The sequence below is a fragment of the Mytilus galloprovincialis genome, chromosome 14, assembly GCF_965363235.1.
Source record: "Mytilus galloprovincialis chromosome 14, xbMytGall1.hap1.1, whole genome shotgun sequence".
Taxonomy (NCBI): domain Eukaryota; kingdom Metazoa; phylum Mollusca; class Bivalvia; order Mytilida; family Mytilidae; genus Mytilus; species Mytilus galloprovincialis.
The window spans coordinates 30,745,784-30,773,667 of record NC_134851.1 but is presented as its reverse complement, the minus strand read 5'-3'; the positions used below and the strand labels follow the sequence as shown (position 1 = coordinate 30,773,667).

Below are 27,884 nucleotides of genomic sequence, written 5' to 3'. Positions count from 1 at the left end.
GATTTCAGTTTCCAAATCGTGAATTTCATTTTTATGTCGCAACATCCCAACAGCGCCTACATACGGAGTTTATATCTCCCAATTGATACGATATTACAGGGCTTGTATTTCTTATCATGGAAGCAATCAATCAAAGAGTTCCGATTAGAACAGTTGAAATCCTCCCTTTGTACATTTTAGGGATGCCATCACCAGTGTTGACCGTTATGGAATATCTGTTTCACAGATGACGAGGAATATTTTTAAATTGTCATTACAATCCCGTCGCCTTTTCCCCGATTGTGACAAACCAACTAGATTAATCACCAATTTGTATTTACAAGATCACCCACAGTCTTTTGATTTATATGATGTGAGTGTGTACTTTTTGTGTACGGTTTTTTTGTTTGTTGGTCTTTTTCGTTTTTAGACATGGCGTTTTCAGTTTATTGACTGTATAATTACGAGTTTGAATGCCCCTTTATTATCTTTCGCCTCACTTTTAAAAAATTATTAACATTATTTGTACCCTATTGAATGAATGCATTTCATTTCACGAATAATTTGGCTTTTGAATGGCACCAAATTCAAAACATAGTTCTAACTATCGTCTTCTGATGATATCATCAATATGATCAAGATGCAATCTTTTCCCGACATTTGCAGTTGAAATATAGAAATTGCTAATCGTTTGATAAACTATAGAAGATTTAAAGTAAGTCATGGGAAGTGAATTGACTACTTTTAGAAATATTTTCACAAAATATTTGATTCTGACGAATTGTCAATTTAAATAATGACAAAGGCAAGAATAAGTACATGTAATAAATGTTTTCACAATGTTTAAGTCTGTTTTGGTAGTAATTCTAGTGTGTTTTCAAAACAATATTAGTATGTTTTATAAGCTACTCTAGTGTGTATTTAAAAATATGACTAAATCTTTAGTGTCTTTCAAATGTCACCTACAATACCATCCTTATGGATACAACAGGATTGACTTTTGTCTGTGTTTTCTCGAATCACTTCTTCAACAATCTGCCCAATGCAGGTATCTTGTCCTTCAGTTATTATCCATATATCTGAAAGAAACCAAATAATGATGATTATAATAGTACTGAAATAACTATATGGTTATTTTTACACCAATTAGGACTATATGTGTTGAAAAGAAAATCACACGAGAAATCACATATATTTAAATTCTTTCAATATGGCCTTGCGTTTGATTTGTAAAATTAACAAAATAAAAGCGCTGTTGTTTTTATAATTCAAACTAATTACAGCACGTCATATTAATTTTTCTAAAATGTATGAGCAAAGTTTATTTTTGCTTCTCAAACGAATGAGTGAACTTAATTGAGATTTGAAGTGACATATTATATACAAAGTCAAAGAAAGAAAATGAATAATACAAAATGTTTGCTTACATGTTGTATTCATTAATTCAAGTAGACCACTTTTAAGTTGAGTTTTAATCGTTTCATTAGGCAGATACTTTTTAGCCTCTCCTATGATAGACAGAACTGCAACTGGTTTTTCTTTTTCACAATTTCCCAATGACTGTTTGGTTTTCGTAACCTTGAGCAATCGATCACACTGAAAAAAAAGAAAAATATTTTCTATCTTATATAACTGACTATAATTACTAACTATATTCATTTGTCAAAAAAGAAGATTTAACTTCACGTTCTTTTTTAGGCTAGAAAATGACTGTTAGGGTAATACCATGGGTATATATTTGTTATACGCTTGAATTAGACACTACCCAATGTTACGGTCAAAATCACCAACACTCAACCAATAAGATGTGTGTGTGTGTGTGTCGCATTAAGAGATACTATTTTACTTAGTTCTCGAAAAAAACGGTGGACTGATACAGTAATCTATGATATATATTGTTTTCTACGTCAAGATACGTGAATCTATGCTATAAATTGTGGTCTTCTCCAAGAATTGGTAATTTATGTTTTAAATTGTGTTATTCTCGAAGATGCTATCTATTTTTTAAATTCTGTTAGGTTTCGAACGAACAACTGTTCGTTCATTATACCATGCTACGATCTCTGCACGTTAAAAAGTACTGCAACAACTATTTGAGGTGTCGTTAAATGGCCTGTTGACAAGGTTAATGTCTGTTCCAATCCAATACGCCATAATTTTTCAATGGCACTTTAAATGTCAAGCCCATTATCCCAGTTGAACCTCTATCGAAAAACCTTCCTATTGCTTTCAATTTTTAGAGCAATAATATGTTACCATCAGTCATTCACATAAGGGTTTGCATATTTCTAATTGGTCAATGAGTTCAGAATTTGGAAATGTTCAACCAATCAACTTTCATTTTTCCTATTCAGTTTCTTAAATTTGCAAACAGTTATGCTTTCTACATTTGTTTGTGTGCACAACGAACCATTGTTTTGGTCCAACATGAGTTTTATGAGTCACAAATCTGATAAGAACACAGAATGAGCAAAAATTGTTTTCAGATTTTAGAATTGAAAATAGACTAATAGGTAAATAAATACATATACTATATAAGAATAAAAATAAAGAAAGAAAAAAAAGAAAACAAATAGATAAAGAAAGATATAGAGACCAAAGAAAGTTTTACAAAAATGCACTCGACATTTGTTTATCTACTATTCACTATATTCTGGTATAGTATAATCAATATCGTTGATTATTAAAAAACTCCGATTACATCCGTCCATTACTTCTACGGTTGACAGTAACATCTATTTTTGAGACAATGTTTACCGTTATTATGATTTATATGTGCATTGTTGTAGGACATTCCATGGCTAAGTAGATGGTGTAAAAATATTTGTGTTTTGTTTACAGTAGTTTATAGTCTTTAGTATTTTACGTTTATCTTACTTGTTCATAGAAACTGAGTTATTCGTATGTATTACCAGAGGCATACATTCGGTTGGGGCTGCTAACTTTTCATGTTAAGACATTTAAATTCAAACAGCTTTTTATGCCCCACCTTCGCTCTAATTATATCAGATGAACCAATCGCTATTTACAGTCTAGTCATATGCATGGTTTTACCATATTGGTTACATGAATAATTTTGATATTTTGATATTTATAAAATTTGTTTTTGATATAATTTTGTACATGTGTTCTCTTGTTTGATATTGGCATTTTATACTAAATGCTCATTTTCGACATACAATTGTGTTGGGTTTTATTTAGAGCGAACAAGCTCCTGTATGTCTCTCTGTACATGTATATCGTTGTTGTAACCGTGTTACATTGGCGGGATCAGAAAGATATTTATGAAAAGCATAAATGAATTTATGGTCCCTAAATACTGCCGGAATTGTTGCTATTGTCTTAGCAGGTTTCTTGTTTAGATCGATAGCCGATCAACCAATGCAAAGTCTCCTTTTCGACAACACCTTCATTTAGAGAGACAAAGACATTTAATTTTTTAACAAGAAAAAATTTAATTCGTATAATTATTTAGCCTTCTCATCGTATTTTGAACTAGAACATAAAGTGAAAATCTTTAAGAAACATTCAAGAGACTCAATAGATGAATACTTTTACATACATTTCATGGAAACTAATTATAATCAATATATATCACAACACTATCAAGTTGTACTTTTAATAGATACCGTTTCTTTATTTGATGCGGTTGGTTCTGTTAAACATCGTCACATAGTTCGTGTCTTTAGAAATGGAATAGTCTGAGAAATGACTTAAAAAAGCTGTGTATATTTCGAACGGTTAACATATTATTACGAATCCGGTGATGTGACTATATATAATCATTTATTTCCGTCGAAAACTTTGATTAATCTATATGTTACCACTCCTATTCGATTGCACATGTCAGATATGATGACGCCCATGTGAAGTTGGTTTGAACAATGATTTGAGTTGACAAGAATAGAAGGTATCATCGACGCCATCTCTAATATGATCAAATATTATACATTAAAAATAAGCTCTTCCATTTTCCACCCGATGACGGCTTGTTTTCGGTACACTTGTTTTATGATGATATATTTTGCCCATAAGCCACAATTCTACTAATAAGATTGGTCTATTGCTTTGATGCATCACATATTGATGAGTCAAAATCATTTGTTTTATATCTAGATACATACGAGTGGACAATTCGATGTGTTCTGCAGACTGTAACCGGATTTTTCCTGAAGTTTTTCCCTGAAACAAGAAAACTATTATCGTAATACCTATGACACGCATGCTTACATGAAGAAAATACAAGCATATGTTCTAAAAATGTTCGAACCAAGTTGAACGAAAAATTTTTTTTACATTAAGCAAATAAATACACTGGGGTTGTCAACAATACCACAAAGAACATACCGTATGTCAAGTTCTTAATCTTAGGGATTCTAGAAAAGTTGTGAATACACGTTAACAAATGTATAAACAATAATACCGAACTCCAAGGTAAATTAAAAAGGCGGAAGTCCATACACGAAATCAAAAATTAGAATTTACCATCAAACAAAACAAATTGAAAACAACTGGCATATTCCTGACTTGATACAGGCATTTTCAAAGAAAAATAATAGAGTGAGCTAGTTTTATAGGTAGCCAAAAATCCGACTAATGACGTTTGTTTGTTGTTCCACTATGTTGAAAACATTGGGTGTGCAATCAAAATGGACAACCTAGGTTAATCTGCAAATAATTTTGATCCAGCAGCCCATAATAAAAATGCATGTGCAAAAAAACATCACTGACAACATGGACAGACAACACAACTGTTTAAAAAAATTCAAACAAACACATAAACAAATCTGACAGAGACGCCAGCAAAAAACTTATTGTAGTTGATAGTAAAACATACAAAACATTCAAAACGACCAGCAAAAACAGTTTTTGAAGTTGGTGGTGAAATAAGTTAAAAAAAAAAGTATGCCGTACTCTAACAGACTTTCGCGAGAAAGTTTAATTCAGGATGTACTTAGGTAAAATTAAAAAAATCTAGAATTTAAAATTGATACTTTTAGTCAAAAGAGCATTAGTTAAGGAACAACATAAGCCAAAAATATTATCAGGTTATGGTGCTCCTCATTGCGATATTTGTTTTTCTTTCAAAAAATGGCGGGAAACGACTGACTCGGACTTTTACCTTATATTTGCATCGGTATTATTTGGGTCTCAACTCGACCGAAAAGAAATCTAGAACCTACTTAAATTTAGGTAAACGACCTTATATGAGCTATTGAGGTTTCAATGAAATTAAAAATGGGTGTTATGGGGCGAAATATTTTACCCTGTATTGAAGGAAAAAAAGTAGTCAGAAAATCTGACACATATCACTAAACCTCACCTAAGTACATCCTTCTTAAGTAAAAAATAAAAACAAGGGTTAACAAAATGTAACCAACAGTGCAAAAAAGTCGTACATCATATCCTCATATCTAAACTTGCATACAACAGGAACGTTTAAAGCCTACAATCCGATTGCAAGATACACAAATCCCGAGTGACTACCAACGACGTAACAAATACCATCAACAACACTTCCGTTAATTATAAAAACATTCATATTTTATGGAAGATAAGCGCTGGCGATGTTCTTGACCCAGAAGAGTAAAGATCACGACGTAGTGTTCGTAGGGATCTTGTTATGTCTACCTTTAATACCATAAAGTGGATAAAACAATGTATAGTAAAAACCACAATAAAAAGTATCTAATATTAGAAAACAAACATTGATGAATGACTTTGTAAAATAAAAATGTGGTAGCTAAAAAAAAAAAAGATGTCATATAAACGTTCCCACCATCAGTTCTATTGACTGAACACTATGATTTGTACATATCACAGGGTTGACACTACTAAATTCAATCATTGTCAAATTGTTCCCTATTGTAGTATTTTAGTCAGTAAGACTGTCTAAGATAACAATACGAATACTAAAAATCTGCAAGATTTAATGGACTTAAAATAAGGCGTATAGGTACAGTTTTCAATTAGTTATCGGTCATGACGTAAAACAGCGAATCAAAGAATTCAACTTTATTGATAACTAATATAGGACAATGCTGTTGTTTACAAATACTCCATTCCAGGACCTTTTGTTTTCCAAATAAATAATATCTAATACTAATTATTGATAAGTTCCAGGTCGACGGGTTCAAACAGAAAGCCGAAAAAACTGTGTATCTTATAATCGGCATGACTTTATTAGATAACAATACCAATACTAAAATACGGCTTACGCATAGTTGTATACTTTAATTCAGTCACGGATCCACGATATCATGGGTGTGGTGTAGTAGTATTTAATATTAGGACAACAAAATCATTAAAGAATGACTTCGTCAAATAAAAATGTCTTATCTTAAAAAGACAATTATCTCATGTAGACGTTCGTACCATCAGTTCTCTTGACTAAGCACTAAGATGTGTATATAGAGCCAGAGTTCATCGCTCCTAATCCCTGTCTTTCTATTAAAATCTCTAATAATATTATAAACTTACTCACGTATAAGGGTTGTTTTAATACTCACTGAAAAAGAAAGCAAACAAAACTATTACATTGAAATGATATTTGTTACCTTTAATTTATAAATAATTTGGTGATGGCTACACATTTTGGTTGTATGTCAAATATTGTTGTCATGTATGCAAGGATACGTTCAATTTGTTTTATGCGACATGAAGAAGCAAATGTTGTTTAATTCTACGTATTCGCAGGCTTTACTGATTGTAAATGCAGATTGTTAATGTCACTCTATTTCCACGGAGTAATGCTACACGAATAAAAAAAGGAGGTGTGGTATAATTGAAAATGAGAAAACTATCCACCAAAGTTTATTTGAAAAGGATGCCATGAATATTAAGTTACTCTCTATTCGTTCATAAAGTTTCAAATTGGATGCAAATTTTCATTCTTAAATCTTACCTTTCCTTTCTTTTTGGCATCCTCTTGACATTCCTTCATACGTCCGTTTTCCCAAATTTGTCCTGGGAGAGGCGTTTCTGTTCCATAGGAGGTAGACCGGGCAGCCACTGATGTCATACTTCAATTTCAATTACAGATATTCTAAAAATACCGTTCAATTCATCAACATTTAGGTTGAACTTTGTAAATACAGTTGTTTCACAAACCACGCCTCTTTTGGGGAAATATATAATGTTCATAAATTTTTTGATTTGTTAATGTACTGATTTGCAGATATGATCTATATGTTTCATTTCATAGAGACATAACTTGGGAATGTTACCAGTATAAATACACATGGTAGCGTCGAAAATTTAATTCTAAAGAAAACCCAACGTAAGGGAGTGTAGTACAATTTTAGTATAAGTTTAGAAGTTCTGAGCATAGAAATGTTGAAAATATGCCGTACTGTCCTATGTTTTGACCTTTACATAAGATATAAGTGCTTATCAACTTTCCTTTCTAGGATATCTCCGAAACGTCATTGTAAAAGTGGCACAGATTTAGCCGTAAAAGAGGTTCCTATTGGAAATTGCATTGTCTATAGTAATAGAAGTGCAACCTTGATAAGGATCATGTATTGTATCTCTATATAGAAATAAGAAGATGTGGTATGAGTGCCAATGAGACAACTCTCCACACAAGTCAAAATTTACTAAAGGAAACTATTATAGGTCAAAGTACGGTCTTCAACACGGAGCCTTGATTCACACCAATCAGCAAGTTATAAAGGGCTCCCAAAAATGACTAGTGTAAAACCATTCAAACGGGAAAACCAACGGTCTAATCTATATGAAAAACGAGACACGAGAAACACTTATAAACCACATCAACAAACGACAACTACGTACTGAACATCAGATTTCTGACTGAGGACAAGTGCAAACAATTGCAGCGGGTTTAAACGTTTTAATGGTACCAAACCTTCACCCTTATCTGAAACAATAGTGTAACATCACAACATGGAAAGACACACTATGAAATATCAATTGAAAAGGCTTAACTTAATCAAAAGACATATTAACACCAGTCAACATACACTGAACAAATGAATTTGATATATGATGCAATGCACATATTTAAACTGTTAGTCGGTTTGTGTTTAATATTATACAATTTTGCCGGATTTCGGTATTGAGCAGTAAAAACTGGCACAGATAATGTTATTACTACCATTGGGTTGGTACCTCTTGTCCTCTCTATTTGTGCACTGTTAAACTCGGTGTAACGATCGAATTGTCAAACAGGAAGGCAAAAAAGATTAAATGATAAATAGTATTATGTTTTCCCAACAGTTTCCCTAAACATGTAATCTAGATTTGTGCGAATTACCATGTGCACATTTTTTTTTATATCTGTGGTAAATATAACTAGAGGCTCTCAAGAGCCTGTATCGCTCACATGACTCTACTTGTTTATTTGAAATTATTTAAAAAAGATAAAATTTGGCTACAAAGTAAACAACACCTTGTCAGCACCTCAAAGTAAAGGAACAAACATGTTTGGCTTTATTCAATTCAGTGGTTCTTTAAAAGAAAAAAATGTGTATGTATTTTCCATAGGGTCCTATGTTAAACTATGTCCCCAGCTGGCGGACATCTTGGATGATGGATCTGCTACAAAGAAGCAACACATGGTCAGCATCTCATAAGGAACATTCATGCTATGTTTGGTTTCATTCCATTCAGTGGTTCTCTAAAAGAAGTCATTTGTTTGCATTTCCCATAGGGTCCTATGTTAAACTAAGTCCCCCGCTGGCGGCCATCTTGGATGATGGATCAGCTACAAAGTAACAACACTTGGTCAGCACCTCATAAGGAACATTCATGCTATGTTCGGTTTCATTCCATTCAGTGGTTCTCTAAAAGAAGTCATTTGTATGCATTTCCTATAGGGTCCTATGTTAAACTAAGTCCCCCGCTGGCAGCCATCTTGGATGATGGATCGGCTACAAAGTAACAACACTTGGTTGTCCCATAAGGAACATTTATGCTATGTTGGGTTTCATTCCATTCTGTGGTTCCCTTAAAGAAATCATTTGTATGCATTTTCTATAGAGTCCTATGTTAAACTAAGTCCTCCACTGGTGGCCATCTTGGATAATGGATCGGCTACAAAGTAACAACACTTGGTCACCACCTAATAAGGAACATTCATGCAACGTTTGGTTTTCATTCCATTCAGTGGTTCTCTAAAATAAGTCATTTGTATGCATTTCCCATAGGGTCCTATGTTAAACTAAGTCCCCCGCTGGCGGCCATCTTGGATGATGGGTCGGCTACAAAGTAACAACACTTGGTCACCACCTAATAAGGAACATTCATGCAACGTTTGGTTTCATTCCATTCAGTGGTTCTCTAAAAGAAATCATTTGTATGCATTTCCCTTAGGGTCCTATGTTAAACTAAGTCCCTCGCTGGCGGCCATCTTGGATGATGGATCAGCTACATAGTAACAACTTTTAGTCACCACCTCATAAGGAACATTCATGCTATGTTTGGTTTCATTCCATTCAGTAGTTCTCTAAAAGAAGTTATTCGTATGCATTTCCCATAGGGTCCTATGTTAAACTAAGTCCCTCCGCTGGCGGCCATCTTGGATGATGGATCGGCTACAAAGTAACAACACTTTGTCAGTATCTCATAAGGAACAGTCATGCCATGTTTGGTTTCATTCCATTCAGTGGGTCTCTAGAAGAAGTTCAAAATGTAAAAAGTTAACGACGAGGACGACGGACGACGGACGACAGACGACGGACGACGGACGACAGACGACGGACAACGGACGACAGACAACGGACTACGGATGCCAAGTGATGAAAAAAGCTCACTTGGCCCTTTGGGCCAGGTGAGCTAAAAAAGAAGATGTGGTATGATTGCCAATTAGACAACTCTGCACAAGAGACCAAATGACACAGAAATTAACAACTATAGATCACTGTACGGCCTTCAACAATGAGCAAAGCACATACCGCATAGTCAGCTACAAAAGGCCCCGAAATGACAAATGTAAAACAATGCAAACAAAAAACTAACGGCCTATTGTATTAACAATATAATGAACGAAAATCAAATATGTTATACAACAAAAAACGACAACCACTGAATTATAGACTCCTGCATTACTTAGGACTGACAGAATCAGAATGTGGCGGGGATAAGAAAGCATAGTAGTCGGGAATTTGTCAGTCACTGGTAAGACAAAAATCTAAAATATGTTTATTCCCCGTATGATGGAAAGCGGTACCTGTTTAGGTTACACCTGGTGGGAAATCCTAGGCTTATTCACTGGTTTTGGTTATTATTTGTTTGCTTGTATACTCGTATGCTAGTATATTTTTGAATTATTATAGAATTAAGCTTCTTTCGTGTAATGATTTGCACTGTCTGCACCACATGCGGGAATTGATATTGCGTAAAGCGGTTCAACAGTAAAACATAATATCAAACCTGATTAATTTTTAAGATGATTGGATTTGAGATCGACAAATACACAAGAAGTTATTAAATATGATTTAGATAACTGAGTTTTCGCTACCAATTTATTTCAAATATTCAATAAGAAATTTGAAAAATTAAATATAAAACAGATTTTCTGTTGTAAGAATTGTATTTGTTGTTTGTTTAAATCAATTTTTAGGAATGATATGCTCCCTTTCAATTCTCATAATTTCGTTTTAAAGTGTTTGATCATTCCTGTTCATTCCTAACTTGTATTCTTTTGTATTCTTTTGTACAGGTAGTTGCACCTTTTTGCTACCAATTCTCTACAAAACAATGAACCGAATTGATGACAATGACTGGAATGGTTTTATATATTATAACTCTTAAGAGCGTAATATATAGAATACAAAATAATAAAACGAATGCACATTGCCTTTTAGTTCATTTAAAAATCGTATATACATTTAACTAACTAAATTATTCAACAGGGCATAATTATATAGTAAAAATTTAAATTGAATGAATAAATATATCATTTTACTAAAGTAAATACATAATACAGTTATTCACAGTAAGATAAAGCCGATATAATCGATGTTAAAGTTTAAGTTTGCACTATTCCTTAGAAAAGTTTGAAAGTTTCAAAATGTTTACATGATAAATCAAACATTAAGGTTAAATCAGAACAAACAAATATTTCAAGTGATTTAGGGGAGGGTGGTTTTGGTCTTATCTTAAACCAATGTCATTTGCTTTTAAAATACAATGAATCATTTAAAATATGAAGTAACATGTATATTGTCCGCACATATATATTCATTTTGAGATACGAACTGTACTCACCTTCTAACAAATCATCCGAAATTAAATTTCCAAAGCCATTAGCACAAAAAAGGATTTAAATTGAAATATATTTACTTAGACATACTTCCAGACTCTTCATAATTCAACACAGTAAAATTCTTATGTGAAAAACATTTATATCAAATGAAATTCAACACGCTTTTTAACTCAATTATCTATCGTTGAAAAAAGTTTAAATTTTTACCAGTGTGTATGCGTTAACAAATACCCAATGAACAAACTATTGTGAAGTCAGGTATGTCGATTTAATACAATCTTTCATACTTATATATTGATAGTATATCTTGATATTGTGATGTTGTTATTTAAATGAAAACAGATCATTGAAGAAAATGTGTGTCCTTGTTGTCGTTGACACAATCTTTTTAAAAATCTTTATGTACGGTGAAAATTTTTTAAATGCCTAATACAGTTCCAGATAATTAGTTAATATGTATATATTTTTGTTAATATAAAATTTACAATCACTTTATATCTACATGTACCCTTTTACATTTTTAAATTTTAATAAATCACTTTGAAATTGTAAATAGATCGACAATTTACATGGATATATATGTAAATGTTTTGCTGTTTTGAAATGTTAAAAATACATCATCGTCACTTAACTTGCCAACGTCGAACCGTGGTAACCATTTTCATAATGATATGTTCATGCATAAAAAAAAACTATACAAACTTGGAGAACATATTCGAAGGCCCCATCCGTCCTCAACGAAGTTACTTAAAATAAATTAAGTCCAAAAAACAGATATTTGATGACAGGACAATCAAATTAAAACATACAAATATTAAACATACATAAGCATCCTAAAAAATTCATCAATCTATTATTCTTCAGTGTATAAGGTTAATTTCAAATCAGTTACAATACTACATTTTTTTCAAATCAGAAATGAAAAAAAAATATATCTATTGAATAGTTCTTAAATAATATAAGACAGTTTAAATAAAAGTTAATTTGCCCTATATGCAAAATTTGCGTCATTCAGAAATATTTAAAGACCTTGTACTTTTTAGCACAGATTTAAATATCTGTTTGCACACACAAGTGTTTTTTGTAAATATCGAATTCAATAGTTCTGGTTCAATGGTCTCAATCTACAAGAATGTGTATTCATTTTATCATTGTGTATTTTTTTTTAACAAAACCGCCGTAGTGACAAGTGTATAATGCATAAGACATAAGGGATAGAAAGAAGTGGATTCAATTCCTTTATGAAAAATATATGAATTGTATGTATTTACGAGCATAAGAAACACATTCTGCTAAATTATCAAGAAGAACATAATTAAGATTCCGTGATCCTTGTTCCTAAATGGGCTATGTCACAAATTTTAATAAACTTTTGCATACAACGTTGGCTCGTTTTATTATAATGATAAAATCAGAACAAACAAGAATGCATTTGTCTCTTTTATTTTCTCAAATATTACTGAATGAATTCTTTCAAAATAGATGAACATTTGTATAGAAATCATATAGAAATGGCAACACACGTTGTTCAGTTTTTCTTAAAATCAGCTTTTATTTTTTAAAGAATTGCCTACTCGAAGACATTGAATAAGGATACAAGTCACAATCAATGAATACAATTTGTATATTTGACAAAAGATAGACAATCAACTCATTTTATTTTGCATCAATGTCGGGGACGTTATTTTAAGAAGACAGACACAGTGAATGTGCAATCTAGGAATTTTTGCTTTGTGCAATGACAAATGCAAGTTATTAGCATCTGTATCTTAGAACTTATATTATGAAAAACACTTATATGATATATTTACTTTTTTTTACAATACCTGATTATAAAACAGTTTAATGTATGTGTCCATACATACCGTTGAGTAACAGTGTCATATGTATACCTGATTTCATATGTTTCTAAATTTTTGGTCATTATCTTCACATTTCTTGGGTGATATTGCATAAACGTGAGAAAAAAAACAACAACATCAAAAACACTAGTACGTGTGCAGTGTCGTGTGTTGTTGTACACGTTTTCGACATTTATATTCATGACTGTTTAATGCACAAAAGAAACATATTATTCAGTAATTCTGAAGACCAATAATCATAATTTTAGACTTTCAGATCAGGAATCAAAAATTTCCAGAACGATAACAGTTCTTTAAAAAAGATCTTATCCATTAACCAGTTTATACATTAACCTCAAGAAAAATGAAACAAAATTTTAGCAAATTAATCATTATACAATTTACTAAGTTGGTTAACAATTTGACAGTCTCGATATGCGATTTTAGCGTAGCAAGTTTTTTCATAATAATTGATAGAGTTATGGTTATACAGAAAATAAGTTATATCCTTCTATAAACGATTTATTAATTGGTTCACAATGGAGATGGCTGCCTTCCACTAGACTATAATGAATCCTAAAACAAAACAAAACAAAACAGATTCAATACACAGTATGGTACATTCTAATCACAATGTCACTCTTTAGGTACTTACATATTTCTCATATGTTCACAATAATTTGTATTTGAATGGATATCCCGATCGCACCTATTGTTCCTCACCATTTGAATAAAATTGCAACGGTTTCTCTTGTACTCTCATTGTTATACTTGACACCTTCAAGAAATGTTTCGTTAAATTAAACTATTTCAGTTATCAGAATTGTTTCCTCCATATACTCGTCTTTTTTAGTGCTGTTATGTATTTTGGTCGTATGACTTTTGACGTTACTCGATATTTATATATCCCGTCATCTGCCTTTTTATTGTTTAACTTTGAATTGTCTTTGTGCAGGGGGATCCTGCGGTGCGATTTGGACACAAAACGATTTTACAACTTTTTTTTCAATTTTGTGGATCTTTGTTGTTATACTTACGTAATTTTCAATAATGTGTTCTATGTACTGTATGTACCATCAACAACAAAAACGTTTTTTTTCCGTTATTGTAGAATTAAAACTTATCATCTACTACACCTTTTTTGTTGGTGTCTTTGTCAAATTAATTTGTATGATTGTTGTGATGTATGTATCCACAGTTTTGGCTGCTGGATTCCAATCATCGTCACATAAACATATCATTATAGAAAAACAAACGCTATTGGTTACCCACCCATGACACAAAAACAGAGCGAACACAGCAAAATAAACACAGAAAGAAAAGAAACGACGCTTTTTTTTTTTTTTTTTTTCTTGAATATTATCATATTTTATTGAAATCTGTACATTTGTTAGTTGAATACATCGAATACCGGTACCTTATCCTGGCCTCGTTAACATTAGTTAATAACATATATATGCAGATATTAGTATTTGTTAGTAATTTACACATTATAATGACATAATACAAGAAAAATATATACCATAACAGAAATAACAATATGAATGTTCCTTAACAATCTAAATAGCTTAAATTTTACTATACTTTAAATAACAAAACATACAGATATATATATAAAAAAAAATATGTTTGAAGTAGAAAAAGAAAGAATAAAACACAAAATCATAGTGAATTCTGCATTATAGACCAGATATTGGAGAGAACTGATAATTAGAGAGAAAAAATAAAAAAAAAAATAAAAAAAGTTTTGCCTAGATGACTTTAAACACTATCAATCATCAAATTAAAAATACAAACTAAAATTAATTGCATATCATCACAATTTGAATTTGTTTGGAGAACAATAAATGTTATTATATTAACAAAAAGTTAATCATGAAGGCAAACAATAGTGAAAACACAACAATGCCAGAAACCTATACAGTGCAGCAAGCTCTTAATATGAACAACGGGACCAGGGATATGAAAAATTTAAGTGCAATGGAGCTTAAACGAATTGCATCATATTTCTATTATTCTGCGCATGTTTACGTGAAAGGTCAAAGTAATTCTGAAAAAAGGCAGTATATAAATGATAAAACACAGTGGTACTAAACACATTGACGAACAGTAATTTGTCTCGTTTAATTTGATTAGAACTTTGACATTTCCTTTGGTATTTTTTAACATATATGAAAGATAAAAAATATTCAGCCACGAATTTGTTATATAACATTTGACAATACTGAGTTCGAACATAGCGAAGCTGAAAACAAGAGATATTGATTAGAACGTTCAGTTATTTTCTTTTTACACAGTTATATACTTGTAATGGTGTGTATAAGTTTACCGGAGCACCTGATATCACCACTAGTTTTTTTAAGGGGTTCGTGTTGCTTATTCTTTAGTTTTCTATGTTGTGTCATGTGATCTACGGTTTGTTTCGGTTTTTTTATTAATATTTTTATCTATGATGAAGTCAGTTTATTTTCGATTTATAAGTTTGACTGTCCCTCTGGTATCTTTCGTCCATCTTTCACAACATAGTGTCAGTCATTATAGTGTTGATTATAACTAAGGATCAATTATATATTTTTCATGTCAATTATACTTGTATTTAACGTTATTGCTCTTATTATTAATTTAATAAAATGCAGAGCAAACTAAAACAGACAGGGAAAACCTATAAGGATAATCATCGACGTCATCTGTTTTTATGACATAGCTATTTTGATAATATTTCAAATGTTGTGTCTATAAAAAAAGTAATTCTTCAGCTTGAAATATAATAAGTAGTATGAATTATGATTCACATGTTTTGAATTATTGTTTACCATTAACACAACTTTCCATATGTGTTTTCTGATGCAAGTTGCTGAGACGAATTATCTGCGAGAATTTGCATAATATATAGATCATGTATAAAGACAATTAATAAGTCTTGTTGGGCGTATTAAAACGAATCATTTCACTTAAATTTTAAAGCCTTAAGTACATTTGTATTTACGGAAAACAATAATATTTCTAAAAATGTAAACCTCCTTTAAAGAAGTAAAAACCTGCAATACACACTGTACACCACTGTGTTTGGTCAAACACATTATCAAGATTAAAGAAAACCAAACGAACGCACAAAATAATACTAATGGCATATACAAATATTGTAATTGTCTTCTTGCGCATAGTATCTCTTAACATTACCGAAACCGCCGCCTATTTTGTTTCATATAAAGTCTTCGGAAGTTGGGTTTCGTGATCGTTTGCATTTTCAATTGCATTTCATATTTTATATGTTCGATTCGCTGAACCTCCATTGAGATCGATTATCAACAGATTCTGTTTGGTTGATTTTATTTCTTTTACATCCTTCATAGTTTCCTCCTGATTTTTCTGCATTTTATACACCTCAGACGTCAATAAGTCAAATTGTTCTTCCAAGCTAATGTCTGCTTCTTGTGAATAACTGGTATCAAATCTAGAACAATATTTAAGACGATTTAAGAACAACGTATCAACAGTGTGTTCTACAAAAATGCGAGTCTCAAATATCAAAAGAAATTATATGTGTTTTTATTAGCTATTTTAATTGTTTTCATTATCATGTTGATAGAAATTAAAAACAAAAGAGTACATCATGAACATAATACACCAATTTCTAGAATAAAAAATGCACTTCAGGAACGTTCAAAGTGGTTCGTGTTTGTACTGGACAACGCTGCAAAAAATTGTGTTAATGGTATGCCGTAAATTTTACACCGACCTTCTGAATAATGGAATTTTAAATTCATGTTCAGTCACACAGAGAGTCATTTAGTCATTTGATAAGGGACTTTCCGCTCTGAATCTTCTTCGGAATTCAGTATTATTTTGATTTTACTCTTTAGTTAACACACATATCATAAACACATCACAGTGTAAGGTTTCTTCTTTATATTTAAGGGTTTCTTATATGTATTGATTACCCAACCTACACAAACAAAAAATCAGTTAAAGGTTGTTTCTTCTCGGACTCTAGGAAGTGTTCTACAACTTATTGTATAGTTCACTTCTACCTTTCATTAGTTTTTGTTATGAAAAAAAAACCCTAGTAAAATAAACCATTTTGAAGTGTAATTTCGTTTTTATATGTTTCAATTACTTGTTTTTGATTCTGTGAAAAGTTTTTTCGCCTCTTTTTACTTTACCTACACACAATCTTTTCAATAACGGTCGTTTGCAAAATCTGAATGCAAATATATCTGTTGCCACTCATTTAAAGCCTACCCCTCTAAAGAGAGAGCTATATGTACTTACTGGAGTTGTAATGAGATGCCTTAAGCTGTTAATTTCTCCGTTTTACTATTAATGTTCGCTTCGGCAACATATTAACGAAATTTGATAGGTAGTACATGTGCACTAAATGAATGTCCTTTTCCAGTAAAGACAGGTATTTATTGCATTTAATTGAAAACTCTTACCGTTATCGTGGTAAATAATTTTGTTAAACAGATAAGAAATTTCCTACATATGCTGCCTTAATTTCTCAATGAACTTTAAATAGATCAAATGTAAACCGCAAAAAATTTATTTTTTTAAATTCATATGGTTTAGTTTTACACGGAAAGGCACATACTAAAATTTCGACAAAAAGTGACAATTCCTTTAATTTTTTCCCATTTTTGAAATGTGATATACATTTGGCAGCATCTTAGGGTGTTGCTAGATATCACAACTCGTCCGCTTTGTCCTTGTCTCTTCTGTCGTTTGGAATTTTAAGAAACGTAATCTTCGTATTACTGGTTAATTATTAACACAGGAACTGCTATACCACAAATCACGTAAAACCTTTACTAAATTCCTATCATAGATATAATGATGGAGTTTTGAAGTTTGGTTGTACCTATTGAAAACTTATTTAAACGAGATAGCACCTGTTTACTGTTTACTATGCCTTGAAATATAGGAGCGATCCTGGTAAACTTATATATTTGGCCCCTTTTCCAGTAAAGACAGGAGCTAGTAATTCAGTGGTGGTCAAATATTGTTGTGATACATATTTATTTGTTACGGTTTCGTGCATAAATTAGGCAGGTTTTTTTTTCATTTAAATGTCTTCATTTTACCTTTGCCTTTTACAGCCGCTTATTTGGTATCGTTTTACTTATTGTTAGGGGCCGTTCAATGACCTACTGTTGTTAATTCCTGTGTAATTAGGTATCTTGTGCAGAGTTGTTTCATTGTCAATCATACGCCTTTTCCTTTTTTAAATGTTAAAATACTGTGAACAAAGTTTACACATTATGATGGCATACACAAGTCATCGAAAAATTTGAAAGGTGAACAAATTAAAAAGCATATAAACACATAGTATCAACATATACCCGTCTTTTTCAGCCTCTGTGTTTGTTGCGTGATATCTTCTTAACCGGATTGATGAATTGAGATGTCTATACACTGAATATCTTTCCAGAATAGCTAATTGCTCACTTTCTGGTTTATTACTGATTTCTGAAATAATATATTTTTAGAATTGTAGATGTAGTGTGCTAGTATTACTCTAAATTCGTTCCTGTTGATTTGGAATCTATACAAACAACGGTATATTGCTTGGTCTTCCAAGTGCTCTACGAAACCACTTTCTTAATTATTTAAAACTGTTTATCAGCAATCAAAGACGGGCTTCAAAGTTACTGTGAAACTGACTATTCTAGAGTTGGCGTGAATCAGATGTGGATACTTAAATATTCCAAAGATCTTTTAGAGTACATACAATCTAACTCTCTTTCATCTTGTAATAGTATTAAAACAAATGACTTTTCTACACTTTATATTCCACATTCCAAACCAAAAGACAAATTGAAAGAGCTGGTATTTCTTTGTTTAATAAAAACGGATGGCCAACGAAGATACAAGTATCTTGTCTTTGGAAGGGATAAATCCTACTGTGTAAAGGATCACTCTGATTTAAACAAACATTCTCTAAAACTGACATTATCATAATTTCTTGATTGACAACATATTTTTTTACGTTCGGAGGACGTTTTTTTTTTCAACAGACTATCGACATTCCAATGGGAACGAATTGTGCCCCTCTTCTTGCCGACTTGTTTTTTATTATTATTATGAGGCTGACTTTATAACGGAACTTCTTAGGAAGAAAAATAAGATGTTAGCAATATCCTTTAACTCTTCTTTCCGCTATATAGATGATGTTCTTTCACTAAATAATTTAAAATTTAATGACTATGTCGAACGCATCTATCCCATTGAACAAGAGATAAAGGATACAACAGCTACAGTTAAGTCGGCCTCATAACTTGACTAACATCTAGAAATTGACACTACGGGTCGATTAAAAACAAAACTTTACGACAAAAGAGATGATTTCAGCTTTACAATTGTGAACTTTCCATTTCTAAGTAGCAACATTCCAGCAGCACCTGCATACGGTGTATATATCTCCCAATTGATACGATATTCCTGTGCTTGCATTTCCTAACAAGAGTTTGTTGATAGAGGGTTGTTGCTCACAAGGAAGCTATTAAATCAACAGTTACAAATGGTGAAGTTGAAATCATCTCTTCGTAAATTGTACGGACGCCATCACGAGTTGGATTACCGTTATGGAATAACCATTTCACAAATGATATCGGATATGTCCCTTACGTCGTAAATACAATCCCCTTATCTTTCATAGGTGACCTACCAAATTAGACGATTTAACGGATTTGTTATCTCATAAGCAACACGACGGGTGTCACATGTGGAGCAGGATCAGCTTTATACCCTTCCGGAGCACCTGAGACCACCCCTAGTTTTTGGTGGGGTTCGTGTTGTTTATTTTTAATTTTTCTGTGTTGTGTCGTGTGTGCTATTGTGTGTATGTTTGTCTTTTTCATTTTTAGCCATGGCGTTGTCAGTTTATTTTCGATTTATGAGTTTGACTGTCCCTCTGGTATATTTCGTCCCTCTTCTGTACAATGTTGACCTGAGAAAAACGAAAAAAAAATGATTTTCCCGTAAATATATTAATAAGTTGAATCAAAATTTTAATCATAAGATAAAAACAGACACATACACATACGATTTAAAAAAAAAAACAAGCTATAATTTATTGTAAACTGTAAAGTAATACACAGTACTTAGCTAGTCGTACATTGTAAATGGTAACATACAAGTAAATTATTCCTCAATTTAATTAAATATTAACACGTACATAATATATATTCGATAAGGCATGACTGCAGAACTGGTATGTAGACGAAAGAAGTATCCCGAAAGAAAATACTTTTGAGCTATTTGTTTCATTTTTCTGGTATTTTATCATTATACTAATATTGAAATTGTAAACACCAGCCGCATGTTTTTTTTTCAAATGATTTATGGGTGGCGCTAGAAGCAAACAAGCGAAGTCGACCATAAAAATGATATACGAAGCTAAAGCGTCACGAGGAACCAAAATTCCGAAAAGTTTTTCTAATTGCAGCTAAAGTAAACAATATCGGAAGTAGAAAATGCATAGTATTCCGACAATTGAAATTCTGCTAACAGTTCCACTATAATTATGCAAAACCCCGAATATTCAGCTATGAAAACGCCAAAAATTGACAAACTTAGATACAGAAATAAAAACACAAAAAACAACGTTCGGCTTGAGTAATGCACAAATGCAATATACACCAACAAACGACAACTACTGAATTATAGGATCCTGGCATAGGACAGGAACATACAATATAATTTTACCTCGTTCCTCAATTTATCTAGTTCGTTCAGGTATGTTTTGGATATGTTTTTGTTTTCTGGATAAGGAGGATTACTCATTTGACATAGGTCGGTACTTATACAACCCATGATTGTTCAATTGTACTGTGGTAGTTTTGTGTATTCTTTTCGTTCGTGTTTGCTTAATTAAAGCTTTATCGTCATTCCTGCTTTTGTTGTTGACATGTTTATTTGATTTATAGTGATTGGGAACAGATGTACCCATTTTATAAATATTTTTTTTTACGATAATGTTTTGGTATTTTGTTTACACATTGTTGTCGATATCATGGAATAGCATACACTTGTTACACAAGTGGGAGGTTCAGCTTTAAAACCAGTGTTTTTGACATAGGAAAATGCCTGCGTCAAGTCAAGAAATTGACAGTTGTTATTCATTCGTTTAATGTGTTACAGCGTTTTAATGTGTCATTTGGTATGTAACTTTCCGTTTGGAATTTTCGCCGGAGTTTGTTTTATTTTTGTTTGTTATTTTATTTGTTTGCATACATTTAAATCATTTCAACTGAACAAAGTCAGTGATATATCTGGATAAGTTGATGCAAATGATAAAACTTTACACATTGTTACTTTGGATTAAACATAAAACACATCTTTTTAATGACTTACGAAATGTAGCCAAATTGAAATGACGACATTTGCTGAATGATCGTTTCCCATATTACAAATGAAAGTGTATGACCAGCAGCGTCTTAGTACATAAACATTTAAACAACATTTATCTACCAAATTTCCTGTTTGTATAACGATTTGCACAATTGTTTGCATAATATTTTCAACTATCGTAGCCAACATGATATTTATCAAAACAATTTAAAAATTCAACTTGACAAGCACAATTCGGTTACCTAGTGAATTATGGAATAATATATATTTTACTGTATTGTGCTATGTCATTGCATGAATGAGATTTGTAACTTGTGTAAGGAGGAAAAGCTTTGAAGTGTTCTGTTGATTCAACACATTATCTGTGTCGTTGCTCTTTGACACGTTGTTCTAGTAATTCGTATTGTATAAACTACTTACTAAACTTGTTCTTTGTTTCACGTTTTTTGAATAATTTACATGCTATACACATAACACACTTTTTTATATGACTGATGATAATTAACGGAGGTATCAATGACGATCTATCATAATACTCCCGGATAAGGGAAAATCTGTGGTATTTCCAAACCAATTCATTGTTGTCTTGAACTTTGGTAAATGTATGCCTAATATATAAAAAAGTAGTTTTATAATTTATACCAGATGTTTTGCGAGGAATTTAGTGACATGAGACACAATCTAATACACACTTAAGGAGAAAAAAAAACGTATGCATAAGAATTTGCACCGTATTTGCTTAGTAAAAATAACATGTTACATTGTATATTCGAATTGAGATACATGATACGAAATGAAATTAAAATGGATCGTTCGTGAAGTATGCAACAGTTTACATATAAATCTGCAATTAGGTACGAAATAGCAATCATATTTTTAACCCCGCCACATTCTGTATATAGGTGTCTGTCTGAAGTCAGGAGCATGTAATTCAGTGATTGTCGTTTGTTTATGAGTTACATTTTTGGTTTTTCGTCCATTATTTGTACATAAATTAGTGTCATTAGTTTTCTCGTTAGAATTGTTCTACATTGTCATTTCAGGGCCTTTTAAAGCTGACTATGCGGTATGGGGTTTGCTTATTGTTGAAGGCTGTACTGTGATTAATGGTCGTTAATTTCTGTGTCATTTGGTCTCTTGTGGATAGTTATCACATCGGCAATAATGAAACATCTTCATTTTTATATATTGAATGTTTATAAACTACTATGATTGTAACATTTAAAGATACATGGTCTCCCATTCAATTTCGTCTGTGCACGGAAAGCATCAATGTTTATTTATTAGAAGAAAATGGTCAAATGGTTAATGATTGCAGAAAGTACATTGATCGCTTTGTTTTATCTTAATTTTAAATAAACATTTATTTGTGCCCTGAATCATGTGTATTATTCTATATTGGAACTAGTAAAGAATTAAGCTTTTTTGCGGAGTAAAAAGACATATTGCACGGTTATCCAATCAGCATTTTTGTTCAGTGTTAAGAACCATTTTTCTTCACATCTAAGTTTTGAACTGCTTTTTTCTAAGAAAACATTATACATATCTTTCGAAACTTTTCTAGATAAACATGATAAATAGCATATATATTATTCGGAAAAATGACCCTAGTGTTTTATAAAGCTTGTTTATGTATAGATAGTTATTTAAAGTTTTTTTAGTATGAATGTATTGATGAAAATACCCTACTATAAGTAAAACAGTTTGGCTTAATTTTATAAATGTTTTAGAATTGTTGAAAAGTCATTAGTTTTCCCTCATCGTTTTATAAATCATTTATCAAAAAGATCCCTTTATCTATCCAGGCTTTGTACAAAATAGATGTTGCTCTGTATGTGTTTATTATTCCAAAGACCGAATCTGATGCAAACTCGTCTTCATTTGTTGGTATAAATCTATTTTGAAAATCTGTTCATGCTTTAAAAACTTCTTCCCCAAAAGGGTTTTTACATCTTTTTATTGGGCCTTATTAAACTAGGTTTTAAATACTATTTTTCAGTACTTTCTAATAGCTTAGTTTACGGTTGTTTTTCAACATGTTCAGCAACCGTCTAATCCCTATTAGTTTCAATCCTTTTATACATTTGTCAATATTTATCTTTTTCAGCCTTCCTAATTTGTGTTCAGAACATACATGTACTTTTTTTTTATCTTGTCAGGTTTGTTTTCTCAAATAAATGAGACAGTTAGTTGTATTTTTGTAAGGTTCTTGTAATGTTAAAAACCATTTTTGAAATAATTAGTGTGTTAATGATAGTTATTTTTCAAAGTGGTGTTAATGTTTGATACGACCATATTTCTTTTATATTTTTAATGTCTTTAATTGTTAGACAATAGTTCAAAAAAGCCATTTCGAGCAAATTTACACACGTTTTGTCTTGACTATAATTATTATTCCCTATATACACCACCTTTGTTTTGTCCAGGTTCATATGGAGATAAGCTATTTCAGCAGATTTTTGAAGTTAGCGGATAGATGCATCTAGAGATTTGGGTAGTCAAGTATTATTGATGTATAATCTGCGTATTGGGAGAAAATATATTCTGTGTCATCAATTTTATTCCTCTAACTTCTTAATTCTTTCTGATTAAAATTCCCAGAATTTCATCCGATTAAAGATGTGTAAGGTGATAAAGGACTCTTTTGTTTACTGCCTCTTTGAGTTTGAAGGAAATATGATAAAAGAATAGTTTTGGGATACTGATGAGCTTATATTTGTGTAAAAGGTCTTTATCCCATGTTTCATAGAGTGTCCAAAATAAAAAAAAAAAGTCTAATAATTCATTGATGAATTTCCATCATATGGAATCACAATTTTTTTTCTACAATCTTTGAGAAGGAGAAGACCTGGCAAATCAAAAAAAAAGAGTTCAATTGGATTTATCTCTCTTATTTATTGCAATTGGAATTATAGCCATTACACCATTGACCTAATGAAAAATGAAATTTTAGTGGCTTTATAAATCCTAATATATTTAATTTTTCACAGTTTCAGATTCAATATCTAAAATTTATTTGGTTTATATTGTCCTTATATTGAATTTGTATATAATAATATGCTTTATAACATAATCAGGATAAATTCGTTACACATGTACAGAGTTCAATTGTCCTAATAAGGAATTTATTGGGGGCAATAAACATTCATATCGGGTTTAGCTTCGCCTCTGTTAAACACCTGTATCCTAAGTCATCATGATGTTGTATTCAAAAAACTTATTATCCGCCAATTTATCATCCACTGTCTAGGTTTATCACCTTTTGGTAAACAATTAATAATATCCTGCTTTTGGCGTATTTACAATTCACCCTTTTTGTAACCACGTATACAGGTCTGAAAATCAATGTTCCTAAATTTGTCCATAAGAATTAAAAAAAATAATTTGTTAAGCTATCTGACCCTAGACTTTTCTCAGTTTTCATTATACGCAAAGCTGTTGTCAATTCATTATAAGTTATCTCTCCCTTTTAAGATTTTTTAAAAGTCTCATTTTGTTTTTCAATATCAGAATCAGGAATTTCGATTTACTTTACTCAAGCTTTCTGTTTTAGTATTCAGATTTTTACAGTAATTTTTTTCTTGTTTTCAAAATAATGTCTATTGAAATGTTATTTACAGAATTCAGAGAACAGACTTTGTTTTATGCATCTTATAAGAAGAAGGAAAGAGATAAAAGGGAAAACATATCTTAAAAGAGGAAATTTTGAAATGAAAATAAACACCATAAATCTGATTTTTAGAATAATAAAGAAGGAAACATTATAACATGTATGAGGGGATACTATATCAAAAATGCAATGGACTGAGGAAAGATACAAAATTTTAATGATTTTTTATTTAATCATTTATTTAAGAAATAAACGCTATGACTTTCGTTTACTATCAAATTAACATTAAGTGATAAGATGTACTTACGAAAACATTGCAATCAGAATGTTCACAAGAATTATGTGTGTGACTACCATGTAAACAGCCAATAACAAAGTATTTATCTGGTTGACTTCTGGACATCGAGCTAGTGTACCATTACGATATAATAATGCATCATCGGTACAAGTAGATGGCTCTTTTCCTGAATTACAGATGCAGATATACAGATTATGCACCTTTGCATAGTACTTGGTAGGTTTCTTTTCTTTTTAACTTTGCTATCGTCAAACTGTTTTCGATCTATGAGTTTGAATGCCACTCTGGTATCTTTTACCCCTCTATTGACCATACCGAATTTGTTTCATCATCATATTCGGATCGATTTCGATATTGATATTTTTTTATTTTATTATGTTGCCAAGTATGACAGTTTATCACCCGCATGAATAATTGATAAATAATTCCATAAACTGCTCGTAGGTAATATGAATCTACTCTAAAACGATCGAAATATAAAAAAAACCGCACAAGTTGATAATTATTTAACGATTTAGATATCAGGAATGACTTTTTTTATGATTGGTCAAGAGAGGTTCCGGTATTGGCTCTTGGCCTGACGTTAAGCATGTGTATATCAATTCTCGTCCGTCGTTTAGCCAAATAATAAGTCACTCACAGTCATATCATAAATGTCCTCGGAATTGTATTTGGCTGTGAGTGAATAGGTTAACACAACATAACTGTAATCGTAAATAAGAATTGCTATTGGCTATGAGTGTTTTCTCGAATACAAACATGCTACTATTCTATGGCATATTTGAACTTTGAATAATCTGAACCAATTGGCTAATATCATATTGTAAAATCAGCTGTAAAAAGTACGAGACATGATAAAATGTAAACCAATTCAAACGAAGAAATACCACAATGACCTGCTTTTCTATATCAAAAATTAAAAAAACAAACAGGAAAAAAATAGACAGACAGAAACCAACGACAACAACTGATTTGGGATAGTCAAATACATAGTTCGACGGGGTTTAAATATTTGTGGGATTTTACACTCGGTATTGGCTTAGTACAGTTTCTCAAAGACTTGAGCGCATTCGCATAACACCATGTTAGTGCCAGCTGCTGGTGATTGCTTGACTCAGCACACACTAACAACGAATACAAAAAATATGATAAAAACAGAACATTAAATACGAATCGTAGATTACAAGCAGCTTATATAAGCTAGTTCAATGCTAATAAATAATAACTTGTGCATACTCAATTTTTTTTCCAAGAGTGAGGTTACTCCCCTAGATGATATAATTGTTTAAAAGTAGACTTCTTATTTACCTGCAATATTGTCTAGGAATAGCTCGCCATATAACTGCCAATATGGCATGTATATGATGTCTTTAAATAGTTGAAATCCTGGTTCGGAATTCGGAAACATTGTTGCTTGGTAAATGACTCCGAAACCAAATAAAAACACAGCAAATATTGAGACAAAGAAAATGATGTCAATGATTGAAAAAACAATAAAAGTCATAATGTAAACATGATTATAATTACAAAATACATTACAAATGAAAGAAAACTCTACTAACTTCTCTAAGCTAAACAAAATATAGCTCCTGTGATTTCATTTTTAGTAAAATTTGCTGATCTTGTAGAAACATAAAACCGTTACATGTGATACAATTTAAATAAAAGAAGATGTGGTATAATTAAAAATGACACAACTCTCCACAAAAGGCCAAAATGACACATACATTATCTACTATAGATCACCGTACGTCCTTAAACTCTGAACAAAGCCCATACTGCATATCCAGCTATCAAAGACCTTGAAATAACAAATTCAAATCAAAACTAGAAAACTAACGGTGTAGTTCAGGTTTAAAAATGCACGAAAAACAAGTATGTAAAACATCAACAAACGACAACTACTGAATTACAGAATTGGGTCAGCCACATTCATAGAGAATAAAGCGATGTTAAACATGTAAGCGGAATCTCAACCCTCTACCTTACCTGGAACAGTGGTGAAACAGTGCAACGTAAGAACGAACTATACAAATCATTTGAAAGGCTGAACTCATCAGACGGTTACAAATAGCAATACATCTAGCAAAAAAGGCACAGTGGACGTGGCTAGGTTCTTGAATATTCAATAAACAAAAATACACAAGGTGCAGATCTGAAAATACTCACAGCTACTGATAGCTATTCAAGTCTACATTAATAACAACTAATAGGAAAATTATGCATCTGAGACTAAATTATCAATCAGTACATATAGAACATGAATTTAGGTTAAAACATGAACGTCATAACAAATCAGAGGAAACATGTGCATAACCAAGGTACAGAATACGAAAAATTATGATCATTTTAAAATGTGCATTTGCACACAACAATTATATTGGATTTGCTTTGAATTTACTGCTAACAACATCAATATTGATAACAATAAAAACAATATTCAAAGGTATAATTACAAGGTTGAATTGAAATAAACCTTTTAGAATGAGTTTATTCAAAGGATCAAAAGGTTAACAAGGAGAGTTCCTCAATTGAAATAAACTTTAAAACTGCATTGTCATGCTTATCACATTTTGTTTG

General features: G+C 31.5%; 1 protein-coding gene and 1 long non-coding RNA gene across 3 annotated transcripts in view; both read right to left on the bottom strand.

The window, feature by feature from the left end:
• The window catches only part of LOC143058518 (transient receptor potential cation channel subfamily M member-like 2), a 47,188-nt gene extending 35,766 nt beyond the window's left edge, over positions 1-11,422 (bottom strand). The window contains exons 1-5 of one of the 2 annotated variants that reach the window (XM_076232026.1): positions 11,294-11,422; positions 6,885-7,024; positions 4,104-4,161; positions 1,407-1,575; positions 946-1,058 (exon numbers count right to left, since the gene is read on the bottom strand). In XM_076232026.1, coding sequence (XP_076088141.1) covers positions 946-1,058; positions 1,407-1,575; positions 4,104-4,161; positions 6,885-7,000 — 456 coding nt within the window. In that variant the 5' untranslated portion in view covers positions 7,001-7,024; positions 11,294-11,422. Of the gene's footprint in view, positions 1-945; positions 1,059-1,406; positions 1,576-4,103; positions 4,162-6,884; positions 7,025-11,208 lie in introns of both variants that reach the window. The other variant, XM_076232025.1, reaches the window with a different exon arrangement.
• Positions 11,423-14,438: 3,016 nt separating this feature from the next.
• On the bottom strand, positions 14,439-27,033 carry LOC143059272 (uncharacterized). Its single transcript, XR_012973461.1, has 5 exons — positions 26,613-27,033; positions 25,314-25,470; positions 21,817-22,004; positions 18,387-18,513; positions 14,439-16,501 (listed from the first exon to the last, which is right to left on the bottom strand). It is a non-coding gene; the product is annotated as an uncharacterized LOC143059272 (long non-coding RNA).
• Positions 27,034-27,884: the final 851 nt, after the last annotated feature.